Source organism: Homalodisca vitripennis, chromosome 7 (assembly GCF_021130785.1).
Source record: "Homalodisca vitripennis isolate AUS2020 chromosome 7, UT_GWSS_2.1, whole genome shotgun sequence".
In the NCBI taxonomy this organism is placed as follows: Eukaryota; Metazoa; Arthropoda; class Insecta; order Hemiptera; family Cicadellidae; genus Homalodisca; species Homalodisca vitripennis.
In genome coordinates this window covers 70,298,278-70,319,315 of record NC_060213.1, presented here as the reverse complement: position 1 = coordinate 70,319,315, position 21,038 = coordinate 70,298,278, and the positions used below count along the sequence as shown (strand labels likewise).

Sequence of the window (21,038 nt, the reverse complement as noted above, 5' to 3'; positions counted from 1 at the left end):
ACAGAAGATGCAAACAATGATGATTAAGGCTAACGTTTGGCTCAAATGTCAATATATTCCAATAGAATATTGGAAGCACATAATGTTTACGTTTAGGGGAATCATTATTCTACACGATGGAGCTAGGTTTTATCAGATACGAGTAAAAACCGGTTGCATTTTCGTCGGTTGAATTATGTCAAAGTCTCAGACTCGGAGGATAATGCAATCCGATCCTTGATGAGATCTGACCGACAATAATTCTGAAAGGTTATCTTCAGGAAAGGTAAGGAGATGAATCTTTCCTCTACGATTACTTACTAGATTTTATTTTCTCTTCATACTTTTCGTGATACTAATAAATATATCAAAAAGCTACTTTAAATTATTGTAATAAATTTATTATTTATACCCTGTCTTCAAGCTCACGGGAAGAATAAAATTTCCCTTATTCATTACTCGAAATATCTAGGTCTATTGAATATACATATATTAGGAATAATGTACCAATATATTAAATCTAATAAAATATATGAATATGTAACAAAATTTTATTTTGTATAATTGTACTTACCCTAACAGAAGTCGTCGGATAGCGCACACTCCGGGACTTAGTTAACGGACGTCAAATTATGCTTGGGAGGATACTAAGAGCACAAAGAATAAATTTTGGTAAATATTTAAATTTTCCATCGAACTCTTACAAATCTGTCAAAGAAGGAGTTTTATACACATTGAGCAAAGAACTTGTCTTTTGACAAAGATGAAATGAAAGAAGAAACCAAAAAATATTGTATCAGATCTTATGACAAATGTAAATCCTCAGACTGTTATAAATAAGTGAAAAATATAAATAATAATATAACCCCTTAAGTCAAAAAATGAAAACCAAGAAAAGTTCACGTACATGTAAATATTCTCATGTTATCGGATTACTACTAAAATTTAAAAGAGTAAGCAGGATATACAATATTAGAACCTCTTTCCAAGTCTCGTAAAACCAAACAAAAAATTATACACAAAACAAACAAAAAGTGCTATCACTATAACACGTTCCTGCAGTAGGGTAATACATAAGCGAGACAAAAGACCACTAAATATTAAAATTATAGTAATTATAAGAAGTAAGGAAAAGATCTACTGGGAAAATCTAAAACTGGTAGACAATGCTGGTCTGAAAAATGTTACATGAAATGGGCTGAAGCCAGCAAATACACCGAGAAAAAACTTTTTTTCACCGAAAGAACGCAAACTTGTTCAGGCGTTATAAATAAAATTAGCAGACCAATCGCTAAGTCAACTATCTCGTGACTTTAACCATGTTTGGCTGCTGTTTCTTTGGCTCAATCGTAGCATACTGTTAGAGAAACTAAAATCTTACATGTTGTTGCACAATGTCTGAGATAGTTGTTCTTCTATTTAAGTAGTCGATCTCAGCTGGTTGGCTTCTGACTGATGGAATATTGTAAATTACTATTTCTCTAAAAAGGTTACCCTGAGAAGTGTTTTGGTGCTTACATATGTAGTTTCTTGGACATAGAAAAATTGTTTGGCTTGAATTCTGGCATGTGCTTACTTGTTTGAAGTAAATTTCACAGAGTACCTTTAAGGTTTTAATTTTGGTAGCGCTATGATTTTTGTGATATACTAAAGATATTATATATGCAGTATAAGAATAATGTTTGAGATATTTTTCAAATGTATTCATAACATTTTATTTCACATTCAAATCATGTAAGAGTAAAAGTGTACAAAGTATTTCTAAGCCACTAAATAATCATTTTCATTTTATGGAAAGTTTTTTTTTATTTGGATCTTCCTACGACAAATCATGGTAATCAAAGTTGATTAATAATAATAATAAACATAATATACTTAAATGTAACACTTATACAGAATACACAACGAATAAATATGCTAAATATTATTTACAATGTATGACACGTAACAATATATAATAATATAAATTAAAGAGAGAAAAATACAAAAGTATCAATAAGTAATAATACAATAACATGTTGCAAGCAAGCCAACCAACATGTGTAACCATAAGCCAAATTAATAAGCAAACTTAGTATACTAAAATAGTAGTTCAATCGATAGTGTTGATAAGAGGAAAATCATATAAATGATAACAATAACAGTATTAACAATAATAGCAATAGCGAACATAAAAGTAACAATGAAACAACGTCAACGTGATAAACATAAAACAACCAGTACACTCATGATAACGTATACAACACTATAAGCAATAATATAACATAATGACTTAGAAAGTAAATTTATCAAACAGAAGGAATTGATCTGAAGGAAGCAAGAGGGCTTGCCTTCTGAAGGTCTGGAGGGGCATTCCAAAGAACTCCAGTTGAGAGGCATTTCCCAAGCACATAAGACGAGAGACAGTGCTGTGGTAGATATGCGCAGTGTGACGGTGATGTCTGCTTAAAGTCTGTATCAAGCGAGTTCTCTGTGGAATAAGGACGTCGATCAGCTGAAGAAGTTCGGGGCAGTCAAGTAAGCCATTAAAAACCTTGAATAGGAAAATCAGACCCAAGCCAATGCTTCTGGAAGAGAGAGAGTTAATACTGTAATGATCAGCAATTTCATGGACGTCGACATCAGAGTAATTAAGACCACTCATAACACCCTTCAAACGAAGAAAGCGTCTCTACATTATCAAGTGAACAGCAATGTCCAACGAGATAAGGTGCCCAAATCACAGACCCAAAATACGGCGCATACAGTAACTTGATGGTACCAGGTGAAAAAGCATTTCTTGATGCACGAGCAATAATTCCAGTACTCTATTGGCCTTAGCGCAGATAACTGCTATTTTCTCTCCCGGATCAAGACTAGGTCAATATTTTCAAATATTACTTTTCCTGTCTGCTCTATGCTTCACGCTACCTGGCTTGGTCTGCAAAACGAACATTGCGCGCATGAGGAAGTAGGAATTCGTAGCCTAGAGCTCTGATAGACGTTCGTATATGATCAGGATACTACTTTCTTTCCTTTTGTGTCCAACGATCCCAGTTTCACATTACATTGCGATGAACCAAATGTTTGTTGAAAAGCCGGTAAACTAAATCCCAAGAAGAATTTTCTTTTAAGCTTTAAGCATTCAATAAATTTTATAGTTTATACTTTAAGAATATAAGCAAAATTATTTTAAAATTAATCTATAACTGATAGATATGTAAGCCTAGATGGCGCATATATCTCACTCACAGTACTAAAACCCATAGCTGAATCTTTGTAGATAGAAATTGATTTTTGCTGATTTATGGATGGGCTTGTTATGTTTTAGTTTATGTTTACTATATTGGACTTGAAAAAGCAACTTGAACTTCTCCTTTGACCTGCCAGTATGGGCTGACTTACTAAAGTTTTAAGCACTTGGTGCAAAAATCAATCAACTGTTTTTTTTTTTTATTCCACTCACGTGATACAGAGTTTCCAGACAATTCATACTAAAAAGGAATACATATATATGTGGCAAATCGGTTGAAGTTATATCTGAATCTGGATACACAGTGAGGGGATGGAGCAGAAGATAAACCGGAGAACAAAAAAATGCACCATAAGCCGAAATCTCTGTAGAAAAGATGTACATCATCAATTCGACACCACCTCAGCTCGCTCCTGGAAGCAGGAATGGCCTAAATTTTGAGATAAGAGGAATTTGGTGATAGGTTGAATTCTTCATAATGAAAAATCTACCGTGTTTTATTTGATCTTATATTTTATGTCTGAATTCTGAATAATCTTTTATCTACCATTCATGTTAACATACATAACGTGGACAATTCCTTCTGTTAACTTCTATCAGTTTTTCCGGGCATATATTGTTTGCTCTGAGGGCAGCTTCAACTCTCCTTTTAGTTTTCGGGGTCAGTCCTCTGATGTCTCTGGAAATAACGTTTACGATTGGATCTCCATTAGCTGAAACAGAAATAATATGTTTGACATCACTGTTCCACATTAAAAATTATGACTAATGATTTAATCAGTAAATAATGTTCCAATGTATCATTTACCACAATACGAGTTTTAATATTGAACTGAATATATATTAAAAAACACATTATAGAATAGTTATTTAATACAAGTTTACATACAATCCTCTTATTAATTTTTGACATAATATGATTAGTTGTAGTGTGTATTATTAAAATACCAGGGTGTCTGGGTTAAAAATGAAATTAATTCCATTAGAATAATTTTGTATATTTTAATGATGATTTTAATTACTAACATAAAGTAATAGAATCAAGATTGAGTGTTTAAAGCTTAACTGCCACATTTCAAACACAATGCCAAAAACTACTTATTAAAAACGCAATGTTTCAATGTAACCGAACCTAATCATTCCTGTTCATAACATCTACCTAGCCCAGTACCATGCATGATGATTATGTTTACTGAGAATCCAGGTGCTTATAGAGCCACTGTTGAATTGTATTCCATACCATTGACTGCATTCATCCTGCTATAACGGTTTTCATTTATCAGCAAAACACTCCAGAAGTGGTTAGGACTGATGCACAATGCATCATTAGGTAATTTTTATAGAACAAACAGTAACAGTCACATTTATTTGGACATGACACAACTTTTTGCAGTACCGAAAATGCTTGATCAAATTTCAGCAAGACGCTACTCCAGCACAGTATCGCAAATATGTAGGTCCATGGATCGGTAGAATAGGGCCTTTTGAATGGCCAGCAAGATCGCCAGATCCTGACACCCCAGATTTCTCTCCATGGGAAATCATCAATTTGGTGTACCAGGTGATAGTAAAAAGTTTACGGGAGCTAAGGAATTGAATTTTTGCTGCAGTTGATATTATAACGACAGAATCACAAACACAAGAGCTACAAATTGCATACCGACTAGACCGCGTAACTTTGTGATTACATTACACTTTACTAATCTACTATCTTGGTTGCAGACCACAGATATCTCAATGTTATATACAACATAACTGGTTAAAAATCAATAGTTCATTATTATATCGCAAATGTTAGTTATTTCTAGACACGTCTAGCCTGAAAACCAGGTACTGAGACATACTGTAAAAAGACAAATTCTAACTAATATTTGTATTTTTATTATGAACATGTTATAGAAGACTTTAAAAAAAAACGCTGTAATTGCTTATACAATGAAAGAAACATTTCTGATACTGGATTATAAATCATAGCCAGTTATCTCATGTGAGTTAACCGAATCGGTAAGCATATTTTAGTAAACTCTATAACTGTAATTTTTCTTTTCTATTATGATAACTCACCTGTTCTTGCGTTACATGCGTAAATAATTAAAAAGGATTTAAAACCATCTGTATCCAGGACAGACCCAATCAAAGTTTCTCCAGCTGTAACATACACAATTTTACTATCAGTAAATACACTTCTCCAGCCTAAAACTTCTGTTTGTTTTTTACTCTATTTTTATTCCCAATATTCACGGAGGGTTGTGTATATCAGATTGAATCTATACTAAAGCAAACTCTTGGTTAAAACTTTACTATACAGTATAGTGGAAAATTTTTGAACTCAAACATGACATAAACATAAAAATAATAAAATATTATATATTGGAAAATGTCGTATTCCTTTATACTAGTGATATTACAATAAGTCTTACTGTTTTAAATACTAAGATCGGCAATTTAGTAAGGCAAATACAAAGCCCCCTTCTGCATCCAATAATCAAGAACGAACTTCCAAGTACAGGCGTGAACTCTTAACAATCCTGGTATGTCATACGGTCCCGTACGGGTGTGACACCTCGGTGTTAACGCCCCAAAATTTCAACAAATAAATGAGTTTAACTTAATAGTACGAAAATATCTTATTTATTTATTTATTTATTTATTTATTTATTTCCAACGGACATACTCCATTTTTACATTCAAGATCCATAATTCAAGATCAATAATTACAACTTAACCTAAACCAAAAAATTACCTCAACAAAAACATGTGAATGACTGAAAGGAAATATTACATAATACTCTAATGCAAGGCATGATATATGCTAGAATAAAAACGTATTTAAATGTTTTAAAAACTATAACAATACCATAATGAAAGAACGCAACAATAAATAAACTATAACAATAGAAATAACATAATAACAGAAATAACTTAATAACAGTAACAACAGAAAAAACCTAATAAACTATAAAATAATATAACAGGGATATTCGTAACAGTGTTTCAAAACAGCAGACAGTAAAAATAACAATGGTAAATAGACAAACTATGACATACAATAAACCGAGAAAATGAACAAACATAGACATTAAGTGGAGGCATTTACGTTGGCAGCACTGCACCTTTCACTTTCCACTTCAATGATCTCACGCCATCATGGAACAGGTCGACAGTTATAGGCAGGTTGTTGCCGGCCCTCTGCAGGCGAGCCACCGTGCTGTTTGCTGCATAGTTTGTGATATAGTGTTGCGTGATGAAGAGGTCATTGGAACGAGTGCTGGATGGTGTCTTGAAATTGAGGAGTTGAAGGACGTCCGGGCAAACCATCACACCGTTCACCAACTTATGGAGAACCACTAAGTCGGCTACAGTCCTGCGAGTATCAAGATGTTCCAGTTTAAGTCTGGCGTACATATCTTATTGTTACTTTAGTGATTATTTTAACCACCTTTATACTGGTAAGACCTCTACAATATGTAACAATGCTGCCTTACACATCAAGTGCCATCCGGATTAATATAGGAAAATATTGGCGTTAAGGCCACTTCAGAAGAAAGGGACAGGAGTTCTGCCACAGCCTGTATATGCATTAAATTGAAGCCCGCGATAATGCGACGACACCGGTGTTGTCGCAGTCACGTGTACGGAATGCGCTGAAATCAGCATTAGTGTACGCAGGCCTTGAGCCGTCTAAAAGCACCATGTACTTTGTGAATGACTAAATGAATCGCCTAGGCGGCATCACCTCTCAGAGTACCATCCTAAGACGAAACGCGCTCTGATTGGTCTGGAGCCTTGGCAGCGAGAGGATCTGGCGATGTTGAGGGCATGCTCGGAAAGTCGGCTAACTTGTGCGGAACGCGACAGACGTTAAATTAATCTCTCTCTCTCTCTCTCTCTCTCGTCTCTCTCTCTCTCCTCTCTCTCTCTCTCTCTCTCTCTCTCTCTCTCTCTCTCTCTCTCTCTCTCTCTCTCTCTCTCTCTCTCTCCTCTCTCTCTCTCTCTCTCTCTCTCCTCTCTCTCTCTCTCTCTCTCTCTCTCTCTCTCTCTCTCTCTCTCTCTCTCTCTCTCTCTCTCTCTCTCTCTCCTCTCTCTCTCTCTCTCTCTCTCTCTCTCTCTCTCTCTCTCTCTCTCTCTCTCTCTCTCTCTCTCTCTCTCTCTCCTCTCTCTCTCTCTCTCTCTCTCTCTCTCTCTCTCTCTCTCTCTCCTCTCTCTCTCTCTCTCTCTCTCTCTCTCTCTCTCTCTCTCTCTCTCTCTCTCTTCTCTCTCTCTCTCTCTCTCTCTCTCTCTCTCTCTCTCTCTCTCTCTCTCTACAATTTGGACAAATATCAGTATCTGGTTTATCATATCATGATTTGATATATTTAGAATTCAATGTTAAAAATAAAATAGATACTGATAAGGGTAAAATTAAGATAAGAGATTTTAGAAATAATAAACCTAGATGCTTTGAAGAATGAGTGTTTTTGAGTTTAAAGTGGGATGAGCTATATAATAGTGATTCAATTGATAATAAGGTAGCTATTTTAGAAAGTTATTTATCTGTGTTGTTCAATAAATATGTAATAGAGCGTAATGTTTCTAAAAAGAGAGACCCGTGTCCTTGGATTACGGGAGAAATTAGAAATATGATGAAAGAAAGAGACGTTATTTATAGGCGTTATGTTAAGACTAAAGACCTAGGTGTATGGGAAAGTTATAAAAACTCTTAGAAATAGAGTAAAGACAGTGTTAAGAGATGCAAGAAATAGGCATTTTGAATTGTTCTTTCAAAAAAGATAACTCCAGTAAAGAATGTATGGAAGGTGCTTAGGAAACAGGGAGCTGGAAAGGAGAAAAAAGGATTAACGGAACCAATTGTACCTTTGAATAATTTGAATGATTTTTTTTGTGGTATAAATAATGAAATCAGTAATGATTTGGTTCAACAATATAAGAACATGTATAATGAGCCATCTGGGATATTTAGCTTTAAGGATGTTAATTGTGATTCAATGTTTAAAATGTTAAATAGTATATCTTCAAATGCTGTAGGAAACGATGAAATTGAAATAAAGTTTATCAATTTAATTTTCAATAAATTAAGGAGGTTTTATGCCATGTTTATAATTTTTCTATAATTAACTCAGTTTATCCTAGCCAATGGAAAAAATCAGTTATATTACCTTTGCCAAAAATATCTAGCCCTTCTGAGTGTAAGCACTATAGGTCGATAAATATACTGTGTGTGTTCGGAAAGGTTTTAGATAAGTTAGTGCATAGTCAAATATGTGAATACATTGATGAGAAAGATATATTGTGTAAATACCAGTCAGGGTATAGAAAACACTTCAGCACTCAAAAACTGCTTTAATTCGTATTACAGATGATTTAAGATATGCAATGGATAAGAGACTTGTAACTATTTTACTGTTTTTAGACTTCAGTCGTGCATTTGACTGTGTTAATCACAAGCTTCTTTTGTCTATTTTAGAGTCTTATAATTTTAGTTCAAATGTTGTTCGATGGTTTAGTTCCTATTTAGACAATAGATTGCAGCGCATTAAAACCGCAGGAGGCTTGTTTTCAGATTGGAAAGTTAACCTTTCCGGTGTACCTCAGGGTTCCACTCTGTCTGCGTTGTTGTTTTCATTGTATATTAACAGAATAATAGAATCCATTACATTTAGTGAAATCCATATATATGCTGATGATGTACAGTTGTATTTGCAGACTAGTGTAAAGGATATTAACATAGCTATCACTAATTTAAATGCTGACTTGGAAAACCTTGTTAAGTGGTGCACAAACCATGGATTAGGTTTAAATGTATTGAAATGCAAACCTATGATTGTGGGCACTTCTCGCTTACTTTCTAGCATAGAGCATCATACTGTGTTACCTATAAAAATAAATAGTACAGTTTTTTAGAATTTGAAAAATCTGTTGTTAACTTAGGGATAAAGAATTACTCAAAATTTATCGTGGTCGAACAAGTGGATTACATACATAGGAAAGTTTTATCAATGTTTGTACCAGTTAAGACGATTGAAATTTTAAACCAACTTTTATGATTAAGAAAATGTTAGTTACTACTTTAATTTTTCCTTATTTTGATTACGCTAATATAGCCTATTGTGACTTAAAATGAAACCTTAACAACTAAGCTACAAAGAGCACAAAACGCGTGTATTAGGTATATGTATAATTTGCGATTAGATGACCATGTAACTGGATTCTACAAAGAACTAAGACTATTAAAAGTTAAAGAAAAAAGGGAGTATAGTGTTTTGAATCTGTGCAAGAAATTGTTAGTCAATAGAAAGCCAGAGTATTTATATGAAGTTTATAAAAGGTTAGGAGAAGGGCACCAACGGGAAACTAGATATGGTGAAGTAGTGTTAAGAGTTCCAATTCATAGAACATTAATTTATAATAGGTCTTTTCATGTATTATCAGTTCGGCTTATGAATTCTTTAGACAATTATGTTAAGGATGCTCCTAGTGTCAATATTTTTGCCAAAAGGTTAAAAGAGGTATTGCTAAGAGAAGGTATTAATAGATTATTAAAATGTACTTAGAAAAGATGTGATGTTTGTATAAATGGAGATTAATCGAAATAAAACATATTCTACAGTGTGTATCTTAATTGAAGTTTGGAGGGATAAAAATAATAATATTTTATATTTATAACTAGCGATTTCACAAACTTGTTAGTTTATGAAAATAATAGCTAAAATACTTTAATAATGTAATCGTAAATTGTGTGTTATTCTTAGTGATCAGAAATTATATTATTAATACTATTTGTTGTAATATAACCCTCAAACTAATGTAAAAAGAATTGTAAATCTTTGAGCCTGTCCTGGTGGAAGAGTGGGCCTTTGGCCCAAACCAGGGCAGGATAAATAAAACCATTGTCAATTGTCCAATTGTCTCTCTCTCTCTCTCTCCTCTCTCTCTCTCTCTCTCTCTCTCTCTCTCGTCTCTCTCTCGCTCTCTCTCTCTCTCTCCTCTCTCTCTCTCTCTCTCTCTCTCTCTCTCGTCTCTCTCTCTCTCTCTCTCTCTCTCTCTCTCTCTCTCTCTCTCTCTCTCTCTCTCTCTCTCTCTCTCTCTCTCTCTCTCTCTCTCTCCTCTCTCTCCTCTCTCTCTCTCTCTCTCCTCTCACTCTCTCCTCTCTCTCTCTCTCTCTCTCTCTCTCTCCTCTCTCTCTCTCTCTCTCCTCTCTCTCTCTCTCTCTCTCTCTCGTCTCTCTCTCTCTCTCTCTCTCTCTCCTCTCTCTCTCTCTCACTCTCTCTCTCCTCTCTCTCTCTCTCTCTCTCTTCTCTCTCTCTCTCTCTCTCTCTCTCTCTCTCTCTCTCCTCTCTCTCTCTCTCTCTCTCTCTCTCTCCTCTCTCTCTCCTCTCTCTCTCTCTCTCTCTCTCTCTCTCTCTCTCTCCTCTCTCTCTCTCTCTCTCTCTCTCTCCTCTCTCTCTCTCTCTCTCTCTCCTCTCTCTCTCTCTCTCTCTCTCTCTCTCTCCTCTCTCTCTCTCTCCTCTCTCTCTCTCTCTCTCTCTCTCTCTCTCTCTCTCTCTCTCTCTCTCTACAATTTGGACAAATATCAGTATCTGGTTTATCATATCATGATTTGATATATTTAGAATTCAATGTTAAAAATAAAATAGATACTGATAAGGGTAAAATTAAGATAAGAGATTTTAGAAATATAAACCTAGATGCTTTGAAGAATGAGTGTTTGAGTTTAAAGTGGGATGAGCTATATAATAGTGATTCAATTGATAATAAGGTAGCTATTTTAGAAAGTTATTTATCTGTGTTGTTCAATAAATATGTAATAGAGCGTAATGTTTCTAAAAAGAGAGACCCGTGTCCTTGGATTACGGGAGAAATTAGAAATATGATGAAAGAAAGAGACGTTATTTATAGGCGTTATGTTAAGACTAAAGACCTAGGTGTATGGGAAAGTTATAAAACTCTTAGAAATAGAGTAAAGACAGTGTTAAGAGATGCAAGAAATAGGCATTTTGAATTGTTCTTTCAAAAAGATAACTCCAGTAAAGATGTATGGAAGGTGCTTAGGAAACAGGGAGCTGGAAAGGAGAAAAAAGGATTAACGGAACCAATTGTACCTTTGAATAATTTGAATGATTTTTTTTGTGGTATAAATAATGAAATCAGTAATGATTTGGTTCAACAATATAAGAACATGTATAATGAGCCATCTGGGATATTTAGCTTTAAGGATGTTAATTGTGATTCAATGTTTAAAATGTTAAATAGTATATCTTCAAATGCTGTAGGAAACGATGAAATTGAAATAAAGTTTATCAAGTTAATTTTCAATAAAATTAAGGAGGTTTTATGCCATGTTTATAATTTTTCTATAATTAACTCAGTTTATCCTAGCCAATGGAAAAAATCAGTTATATTACCTTTGCCAAAAATATCTAGCCCTTCTGAGTGTAAGCACTATAGGTCGATAAATATACTGTGTGTGTTCGGAAAGGTTTTAGATAAGTTAGTGCATAGTCAAATATGTGAATACATTGATGAGAAAGATATATTGTGTAAATACCAGTCAGGGTATAGAAAACACTTCAGCACTCAAACTGCTTTAATTCGTATTACAGATGATTTAAGATATGCAATGGATAAGAGACTTGTAACTATTTTACTGTTTTTAGACTTCAGTCGTGCATTTGACTGTGTTAATCACAAGCTTCTTTTGTCTATTTTAGAGTCTTATAATTTTAGTTCAAATGTTGTTCGATGGTTTAGTTCCTATTTAGACAATAGATTGCAGCGCATTAAAACCGCAGGAGGCTTGTTTTCAGATTGGAAAGTTAACCTTTCCGGTGTACCTCAGGGTTCCACTCTGTCTGCGTTGTTGTTTTCATTGTATATTAACAGAATAATAGAATCCATTACATTTAGTGAAATCCATATATATGCTGATGATGTACAGTTGTATTTGCAGACTAGTGTAAAGGATATTAACATAGCTATCACTAATTTAAATGCTGACTTGGAAAACCTTGTTAAGTGGTGCACAAACCATGGATTAGGTTTAAATGTATTGAAATGCAAACCTATGATTGTGGGCACTTCTCGCTTACTTTCTAGCATAGAGCATCATACTGTGTTACCTATAAAAATAAATAGTACAGTTTTAGAATTTGAAAAATCTGTTGTTAACTTAGGGATAAGAATTACTCAAAATTTATCGTGGTCGGAACAAGTGGATTACATACATAGGAAAGTTTATCAATGTTTGTACCAGTTAAGACGATTGAATTTTAAACCAACTTTTATGATTAAGAAAATGTTAGTTACTACTTTAATTTTTCCTTATTTTGATTACGCTAATATAGCCTATTGTGACTTAAATGAAACCTTAACAACTAAGCTACAAAGAGCACAAAACGCGTGTATTAGGTATATGTATAATTTGCGATTAGATGACCATGTAACTGGATTCTACAAAGAACTAAGACTATTAAAAGTTAAAGAAAAAAGGGAGTATAGTGTTTTGAATCTGTGCAAGAAATTGTTAGTCAATAGAAAGCCAGAGTATTTATATGAAGTTTATAAAAGGTTAGGAGAAGGGCACCAACGGGAAACTAGATATGGTGAAGTAGTGTTAAGAGTTCCAATTCATAGAACATTAATTTATAATAGGTCTTTTCATGTATTATCAGTTCGGCTTATGAATTCTTTAGACAATTATGTTAAGGATGCTCCTAGTGTCAATATTTTTGCCAAAAGGTTAAAAGAGGTATTGCTAAGAAGGTATTAATAGATTATTAAAATGTACTTAGAAAAGATGTGATGTTTGTATAAATGGAGATTAATCGAAATAAAACATATTCTACAGTGTGTATCTTAATTGAAGTTTGGAGGGATAAAAATAATAATATTTATATTTATAACTAGCGATTTCACAAACTTGTTAGTTTATGAAAATAATAGCTAAAATACTTTAATAATGTAATCGTAAATTGTGTGTTATTCTTAGTGATCAGAAATTATATTATTAATACTATTTGTGTAATATAACCCTCAACTAATGTAAAAAGAATTGTAAATCTTTGAGCCTGTCCTGGTGGAAGAGTGGGCCTTTGGCCCAAACCAGGGCAGGATAAATAAAACCATTGTCAATTGTCAATTGTCTCTCTCTCTCTCTCTCTCTCTCTCTCTCCTCTCTCTCTCTCTCTCCTCTCTCTCTCTCTCTCTCTCTCTCTCTCTCCTCTCTCTCTCTCTCTCTCTCTCTCTCCTCTCCTCTCTCTCTCTCTCTCTCTCTCTCTCTCTCTCTCTCTCTCTCTCTCTCTCTCTCTCTCTCTCTCCTCTCTCTCTCTCTCTCTCCTCTCTCTCTCTCTCTCTCTCTCTCTCTCTCTCTCTCTCTCTCTCTCTCTCTCCTCTCTCTCTCTCTCTCTCTCTCTCTCTCTCTCCTCTCTCTCTCTCTCTCCTCTCTCTCTCTCTCTCTCTCTCTCTCTCTCTCTCTCTCTCTCTCTCTCTCCTCTCTCTCTCTCTCTCTCTCTCTCTCTCTCTCTCTCTCTCTCTCTCCTCTCTCTCTCTCTCTCTCTCTCTCTCTCTCTCCTCTCTCTCTCTCTCTCTCTCCTCTCTCTCTCTCTCTCTCTCTCTCTCTCTCTCTCTCTCTCTCTCTCTCTCTCTCTCTCTCTCTCTCTCTCTCTCTCTCTCTCTCTCTCTCTCTCTCTCTCTCTCTCTCTCTCTCTCTCTCTCTCCTCTCTCTCTCTCTCTCTCTCTCTCTCTCTCTCTCTCTCTCTCTCTCTCTCTCTCTCTCTCTCTCTCTCTCTCTCTCATCTCTCTCTCTCTCTCTCTCCTCTCTCTCCTCTCTCTCTCTCTCTCTCCTCTCTCTCTCTCTCTCTCTCTCTCTCTCTCTCTCTCAGTTGTGGCCGAGCAGTCGTAGAGGAAAGGTTGTATTGATAGTGCTCTGATCCTTATCAGTCTTGTTACAGTGGAACGGTTTTTCGTCGTGTTTTTGGTTTATTCATTTAAATTTTATTCCTGTTCTAAACGGGTTTAAAAGTTATTTTGTCAATATGAGTTGTTATAAGTGTAGAAGTGATATTAACCCGGATGATAACTTTCTGCTATGTTCCCAATGCGACCATAAAATACCATCTTAAATGTTTGACTAATGTCGCTCAGGAGATTACGATTACATTGTTTCTTCGGGAGCTAGTTGGAAGTGCGGTAAATGTGAACTCGTTAAGATAAAAAAGAGGTGATGAAACTCCTTTAACACCAACAAGTGAGAAAATAGGTCAGTTTCGCGAGTCAGGAAACGATTCTGAATCTAGTACAGGTTCAATCAACAAGCAATCTTGTAACAAATGTCATAAGGGTTTTGCTCACAATGCTTTACGCGTTGTTTGCAAAGTTTGTAAAATAACAATTCCACTTAAAATGTACTGAACCATTATTATCCAAAGAAGAGTACACCAAAGTTAAGCAGTCCTGGTTGTGCGGTACGTGTTTCATGGACCCGGTCAAGCCCGCAAGGGCCAGTGGTTACGCAACTGATAACGACGCAAATGCAAGCTGATAAGATAACATTGTCTGATATCCTTGCAGAAATGTTGACTTTCCGTAAGGAAGTGTTAAACAGACTAGCAAGGATATGAGTGATAACATCCAAAAGTATTCCGACTGGATCGAGGATATAGATAAGAAAATGGAGGGTGTCGCGCAGAAATTGGATTCTGTTGTAGCAAATATAGATGTTCTGTTTCAAGAAAATGTAAATTTAAAAAAGACAGTACACGAGTTGACAAAAAAGGTTAACACCTAAGAACAAGACGCAAAGGATAAGGTGCTGGAAATTAACGGGGGTACCCTTAAAAAATAATGAAGATGTAATGGAACTTGTTTCCAAAGTTTCAGAAGCCATTGGTTTTCAGTTCGATGAACGTAAGATAGACAACTGCTATAGATACAAACCCGCTGTTCCTGGTTCAAATGGACCTGCCGGTATTCATGTTAAATTTGTTCGGAAATTAGATATGCAGGAGTTCATCCGCAAGAGAAGAAAAAGAGAAATTTGAACTCTAAGAGACCTGGGTTTCATGACAATGATGCATCTGTCATATACGTGAACGAGGGGCTAACGCAGGAGCGGCGAAAACTACTGAGGGATGCACGCGTCGCCCGGCGGGAGAAGAACTACACCTACCTGTGGGTAAGCGGCGGCAGGATACTGATGAGAAGGATCCGGGAAGTCGCGTCGTCCAGATCAACAGTCAAGAGGATATTAATAGACTGTTGTGAACTTTACTAGTAGTAAGTACTCCATTTCCAACGCTGATAATTAGTATAATACTTGGTTTTTCTATGGGTCTGGTCACAATGAGATATCTTGAGGTTCTTGATTATTTTGGAAAATTCGCTATCCTGAGTTTTTACTTGGTATCAATTTTTGGTTTTTTACTGTTGCAATGAACTGTTTACGATCTGCAAGGGACTGGATGAGGCTCCTATATTTTTGATATGTCTAGTTATTTAATAAATAAAAAGATTAAAAGCTGATAAGTTAAGTGATTTAAAAGATAAATTTGGGAACGATAAAAAGGTGTTTAAAAAATATGTCATATAAATGTTGAAAGCCTGAGAGCGCACAGGGAAGCATTTATTCACCTCTTTGAGGATAATTTTATTTGATGCAATTGTCGGTGTCAGAGACGTTTTTAAACCAGAGATCTCCTCATTACCATATGAATTAAATGGTTATATAACATGCTAAGGCATGATCGAGAAGGTAAAGAGGGCGGAGGTCTTGCTATTTATATCAAAAAAGGTCTTAGTTATAAAGTTCTAAAAACATCAAACCCTGTATATTGTAAAAAACCAGAATTTTATGTTAATTGAGATATCTGCGGGCTGGAAATTATTGTTAGGTGCAGTGTATAAACCTCCTAAAACTGGGTTTCATTAAAGAGTTTTTGAATTTTGTTGCAAACTTGCTAGCCGTATATGATAATGTAATACTTTTAGGAGATTTCAATGTAAATTTATGTACTGAAAGGGTTTTTCCAGAAAAAAAAAACTATACTTTTTAGATCAGGTATCTAACTTAAACTTATCTGTTTTACCGTTAGATGCAACATATCATCTGCCAAATTCAGATACCTTTTTAGACTTAATAATTACAAATAACTGTGACAGAGTCCAACATTTTGGCCAGATAAAGGTATCTGGAATTTCATATCATGATCTGGTATATGTAGAGTTGAACCTTAAGATTAAAATGTATAAGGATAACAATGTTTTTAGTAATAAGAGACTTTAAAAATATAAATCTAGATGCATTTAAAAAGAGAGTGTATATCGTTAAATTGGGATGAAATCTATCTTAATGAATCAATTGACAAGAAGGTTTAGAATTTTTAATCGGATATTATTTGTAAACTGTATGATAAATATGTACCTGAGCGTAAAATTTCTAAAAAGAGAAAACCCTGTCCATGGGTAAATAATGAATTAAAAAGTTTTTAATGAATGAAAGAGATGTGTTATATAAAAAATATTTAAGGACAAAAAATCTTGTACATTGGAATAACTACAAAGTGTTAAGGAATCGCGTTAAGAGGTTACTAAGGGACGCCAGAAATAGACATTTTGATTCTTTATTACTGTCTGATAAAAGTAATAAAGACTTATGGAAAGTAGTTAAGAGCCATGGTGCAGGCAAGACAGCTGAGCAACAAACTGACCCTGTGGTAGATTTAAATGAGCTTAATGAGTACTTTTTGTGGTGTAAATAATGAAAATTAATGTTAGCCTAATTGATTATTATAAAGAGTTAGGACTAGAGTTAAGTATGCAGAATATTTTGTTTTCCTTTTCTGAAATAAGTTTGTAACGATGTACTTCAAGAGTTGACAAAAAATCTCATCTAATGCTGTCGGAAATGATGGTATTCCGTTAAAATTTATTAAAATAATTTTGATGATATAAAAACTATACTGTGTCACATTTTTAAACTACTCACTTGCAAACTGTGTGTACCCAGAACAATGGAAGAAAGCTACAATATTGCCATTTCCTAAGGTTACAAACCCTACTGAATATAAAAAACTATAGATCCATAAATATATTATGTGTTCTAGGTAAGATTTTGGACAGAATTGTATATCGGCAGGTCTGGGCATTTATCAATGTAAATAAGTTTACTATACAAATACCAATCGGGTTATAGAACCCATTACAGTACACAAACAGCCTTAATTAAAGGTTACCCGATGATATAAGAGCTGCTATGGATGAAAGAAAGGTCACAGTGCTATGATGCTTGATTTCAGTCGAGCTTTTGACTGTGTCCACCACAAATTATTGCTATCAATTCTAGAATCGTACAGTTTTAGCGTCAACACTATTAAATGGTTAGGATCTTATCTACAGGATAGGCAGCAAAGGGTTTTAAGACAATGAAGGGATCTTTGTCTGACTGGAAAGTGAACCCAATAGGTGTGCCACAGGGCTCGACATTGTCAGCATTGTTGTTTCTTTGTACATTAATAGAATTAGTGATAGCATAATGTTTTGTAGCTCAATGCTGTATGCAGATGACCTCCAATTGTACATAAAGTGTGATGTTAACAATTTGAATAATACTATCAATTTATTAAATGCAGATTTGTGTAATGTTTATCGATGGTGTAAGGACCATGGATTGAGTCTTAATATCTCAAAGTGTAAGCCAGTAATTTTTGGTACTCCACGTTTGATAAGCAAAGTAAGTTATAATGATTTATTTTTCCTGTTATGATTAATGGTGAGATATTGAAATTTGAGACAGACATAATAAATCTTGGCCTTAGAATGAGAAACACGCTGTCTTGGGTAGATCAAGTAAATTATGTACATAAAAGAATATACCAATGTCTATACAGTTTAAAAATTTATGTTTCAAGCCCCCTATACATGTCAAAAAGTTGTTAGTATCATCTTTGATTTTCCCATGTTAGACTATGCAACAGCAGCATATTGTGATCTGAATTTGGAACACCTAAATAAACTACAGAGAGCCCAAAATGCCTGTGTAAGATACATATATAACTTAAGACTAGATGATCATGTAACCATGTACTATAAAGAACTTGGTTGGCTAAAAATGAAAGAAAGAAAAGAAATATAACATATTGTCACTTATGTATAAAATTGTAAAGCATAAAGAGCCAGCATACTTGTTTGAGAGATATACAAGCATGTATGATGTACATTTAAGAAGCACTAGATTTAGTAATATAATTCTGCAATTTCCAATACATCGCACAGTAATCTATACAAAGTCATTTCATGTAACTTCTATAAAGGTTAATGAATCAACTGAATGGTTTTGTCAAGGAGGCCAGAACCGAATTTAGCTTTAAAAAATAAGCTAAAAGATTCATTATTGCAAAGATATTAGTAGTAGTACTGTATTACTAGTTTGATACATAAAATTAAGGAAAAATATCAAACTATAAAACATGTGTTTTTGGTTAAAGTATCTGGTGTAAACAGTGAGAAACGACAGTGGAAAGTGTAAGAAGAGAATGGACTGTTAAGGTAAATTGCTTTGTCACAACAATTTTTGTAACTTGTTATATGTATAATCCTTAAACCTGTCGTGGGGGTAGAGTGGACCATTGGTCCAATCCACGGCAGGCAAAATAAACAAATTGTCAAATTGTCAAATTGTCTCTCTCTCTCTCTCTCTCTCTCTCTCTCTCTCTCTCTCTCTCTCTCTCTCTCTCTCTCTCTCTCTCTCTCTCTCTCTCTCTCTCACATGGGCAAAAGCACTACTCTAAACCAACGTCTTACATATTTTCAATGAATTCAGAGAAAATTGCTCTTTCTAGTAAATTTAACTGGAATGTGTTATCTTTTATATTTTAAAAGTTTTTTACACTTAAATACGGTATCTAAATCATAGGTGTGAAAATCGTATCTTTTGCCCATTTATTTACTGCACTTTTTCTAAGTTTGAAGAATATACTGCTTTTCCCCTAAGAAACATGCTGGGAACCGCTATGTGGCATGTTTTGTACATTAATTTATTTAAAAAAAAAAGATTTAAACTGCTTGTTTCCTATTTTTGAGTGCTGTATGAACTCAATTAATATGGCGTAACTTTTTTCTTACAATCCGCACTACACAATTTACTTTAAGTTAATCGCTAGTAATTAAAAATGTATACTTACTATACTTATCAGTCACTGCGACGACCAACCAATCATCATATTTATCTATAAGATATAATTCTTGGAACTGCTGGTCATAACAACACCTCCTGAAAAAATTTGAAACGTTAAGTTAGTTACTGAAAAGATTATGTCTAAATTAGAAAACTATTGAGATTAATATAGCAATCAGCATACGAAAAGCATAATTTCCTTTCTTTATATTTGTCTTTGTAAAAGTTTTAAAGTATCCATTAACTTTGACTATTTGGATCAGAAATATAGCATTGCTTGGTGCTATATTAATATTATATAAAAGGTTACAAACAGCACAAAAATGAGCCAAAACCCCCAAGTACGCCAAAGTATTAGTGAATGGATTTATAATATGGCTTGATTACAACTATAATGTCCCATGGCAACCAAGAGTGGTAGAGCAGGAAAACTAATAAATGGTTTGATCTCTTGTTTTTGGTCTGATATTTTACATGTTTTACAAGCATATTATATCTGTGGCTGAGATCTGATCACAAAACTGATGTTGAAGGTATTCAACAGCAATGCTTTAGATCGTTTGTTGGTAAAGTATTGTTTGAATTCGGCAAAGTGATATTACGGCAGTTTTCTCTAAATTGAAGACAGAGTTCAAAACTGGAACTTGAATTAAAAAATAAACTAGAAAATGTGATTCCCTAAGGTAGAAAAAGGACTGGAGTGATTGATCTTGGTTTCATAAAAGTGGACGACCCTCTTCCAAAAAATTGAAAGTATATCCTTTTGCTTGTGTTTAACCAAGAATTGATAGTAAAAAGATTATAAGAGAAACATCAGATATCCAAGACAATAACAGATTTAAACATTTCTCTATAAATTTTGCGGATGAAGATTTCTTTAAATCTGGACACTATAATTTTAAATGGGTTCACTCCATAAATCGTATACCTATTTATTAAACTGAGAATTTCAAACTCTATAAGTATATACGATTAATTCTTTTTCTCACAAATGTATTCCTTTATTAACCTAACCCCCTCCCCCTCCACCATGTGGCGACGTAAATAGAGACGGTATTGTTGGGAGGAACTGCCAACATGATACGACAACACCACATAATATATAATAACTAGCGGACCCGGCGCGCTTCGCTGCGCATTTCAATAATTTTTTGCAAAATTAATATCTTTACTGCTTGATAATTTGAAAATAGATTTTTATCAATTTCATAATTATAATTATGTATTCTAGCAGTTGCCCGCGGCTTCGCACGCAATTTCCCGTTGAAAACAGTACACTATATTCACTTATTCTTTTTCTATCACATTTTAAGCATTGCTGAGATAATTGATAGTCGTTCCTTCGTGAGCCTCTTGGGCGCATTGTGAAGGTGGTACATATTCCTGCCTCTATCATTCGTGGTTTTTGCTAGGTGTTGATAAGTTATTCAGAACAATAAATGTATATGGATGAATCTCGGTAAACTAATTAGGTTATAAAGAATCAAATGCCGTCTGTTAAAATTACTTTTCTGTATAAGATATTTCCAGTATTATTTAGGAGTGTGCCTTCAAGAAAATGTATCAAAGAAACCCAATTTCGATCATAAAGTGTCTTCTTTCAGCTCTTTTCATTTAACTTCGATGTAACCAAATTCGATTACCTTATGTGCAAACATTCAC

The 21,038-nt window shown here is 34.4% G+C and overlaps 1 protein-coding gene across 1 annotated transcript in view; it reads right to left on the bottom strand.

Annotated features, from left to right (window-relative positions):
• Positions 1-2,187: 2,187 nt before the first annotated feature.
• LOC124365967 overlaps positions 2,188-21,038 on the bottom strand; it is a 44,187-nt gene continuing 25,336 nt past the window's right edge. Inside the window, exons 5-8 of the mRNA XM_046822123.1 lie at positions 19,384-19,472; positions 5,276-5,359; positions 3,776-3,924; positions 2,188-2,449 (exon numbers count right to left, since the gene is read on the bottom strand). Of these exons, the coding sequence (XP_046678079.1) occupies positions 2,252-2,449; positions 3,776-3,924; positions 5,276-5,359; positions 19,384-19,472 (520 nt within the window). The 3' untranslated portion in view covers positions 2,188-2,251. The remainder of the gene's footprint in view (positions 2,450-3,775; positions 3,925-5,275; positions 5,360-19,383; positions 19,473-21,038) is intronic.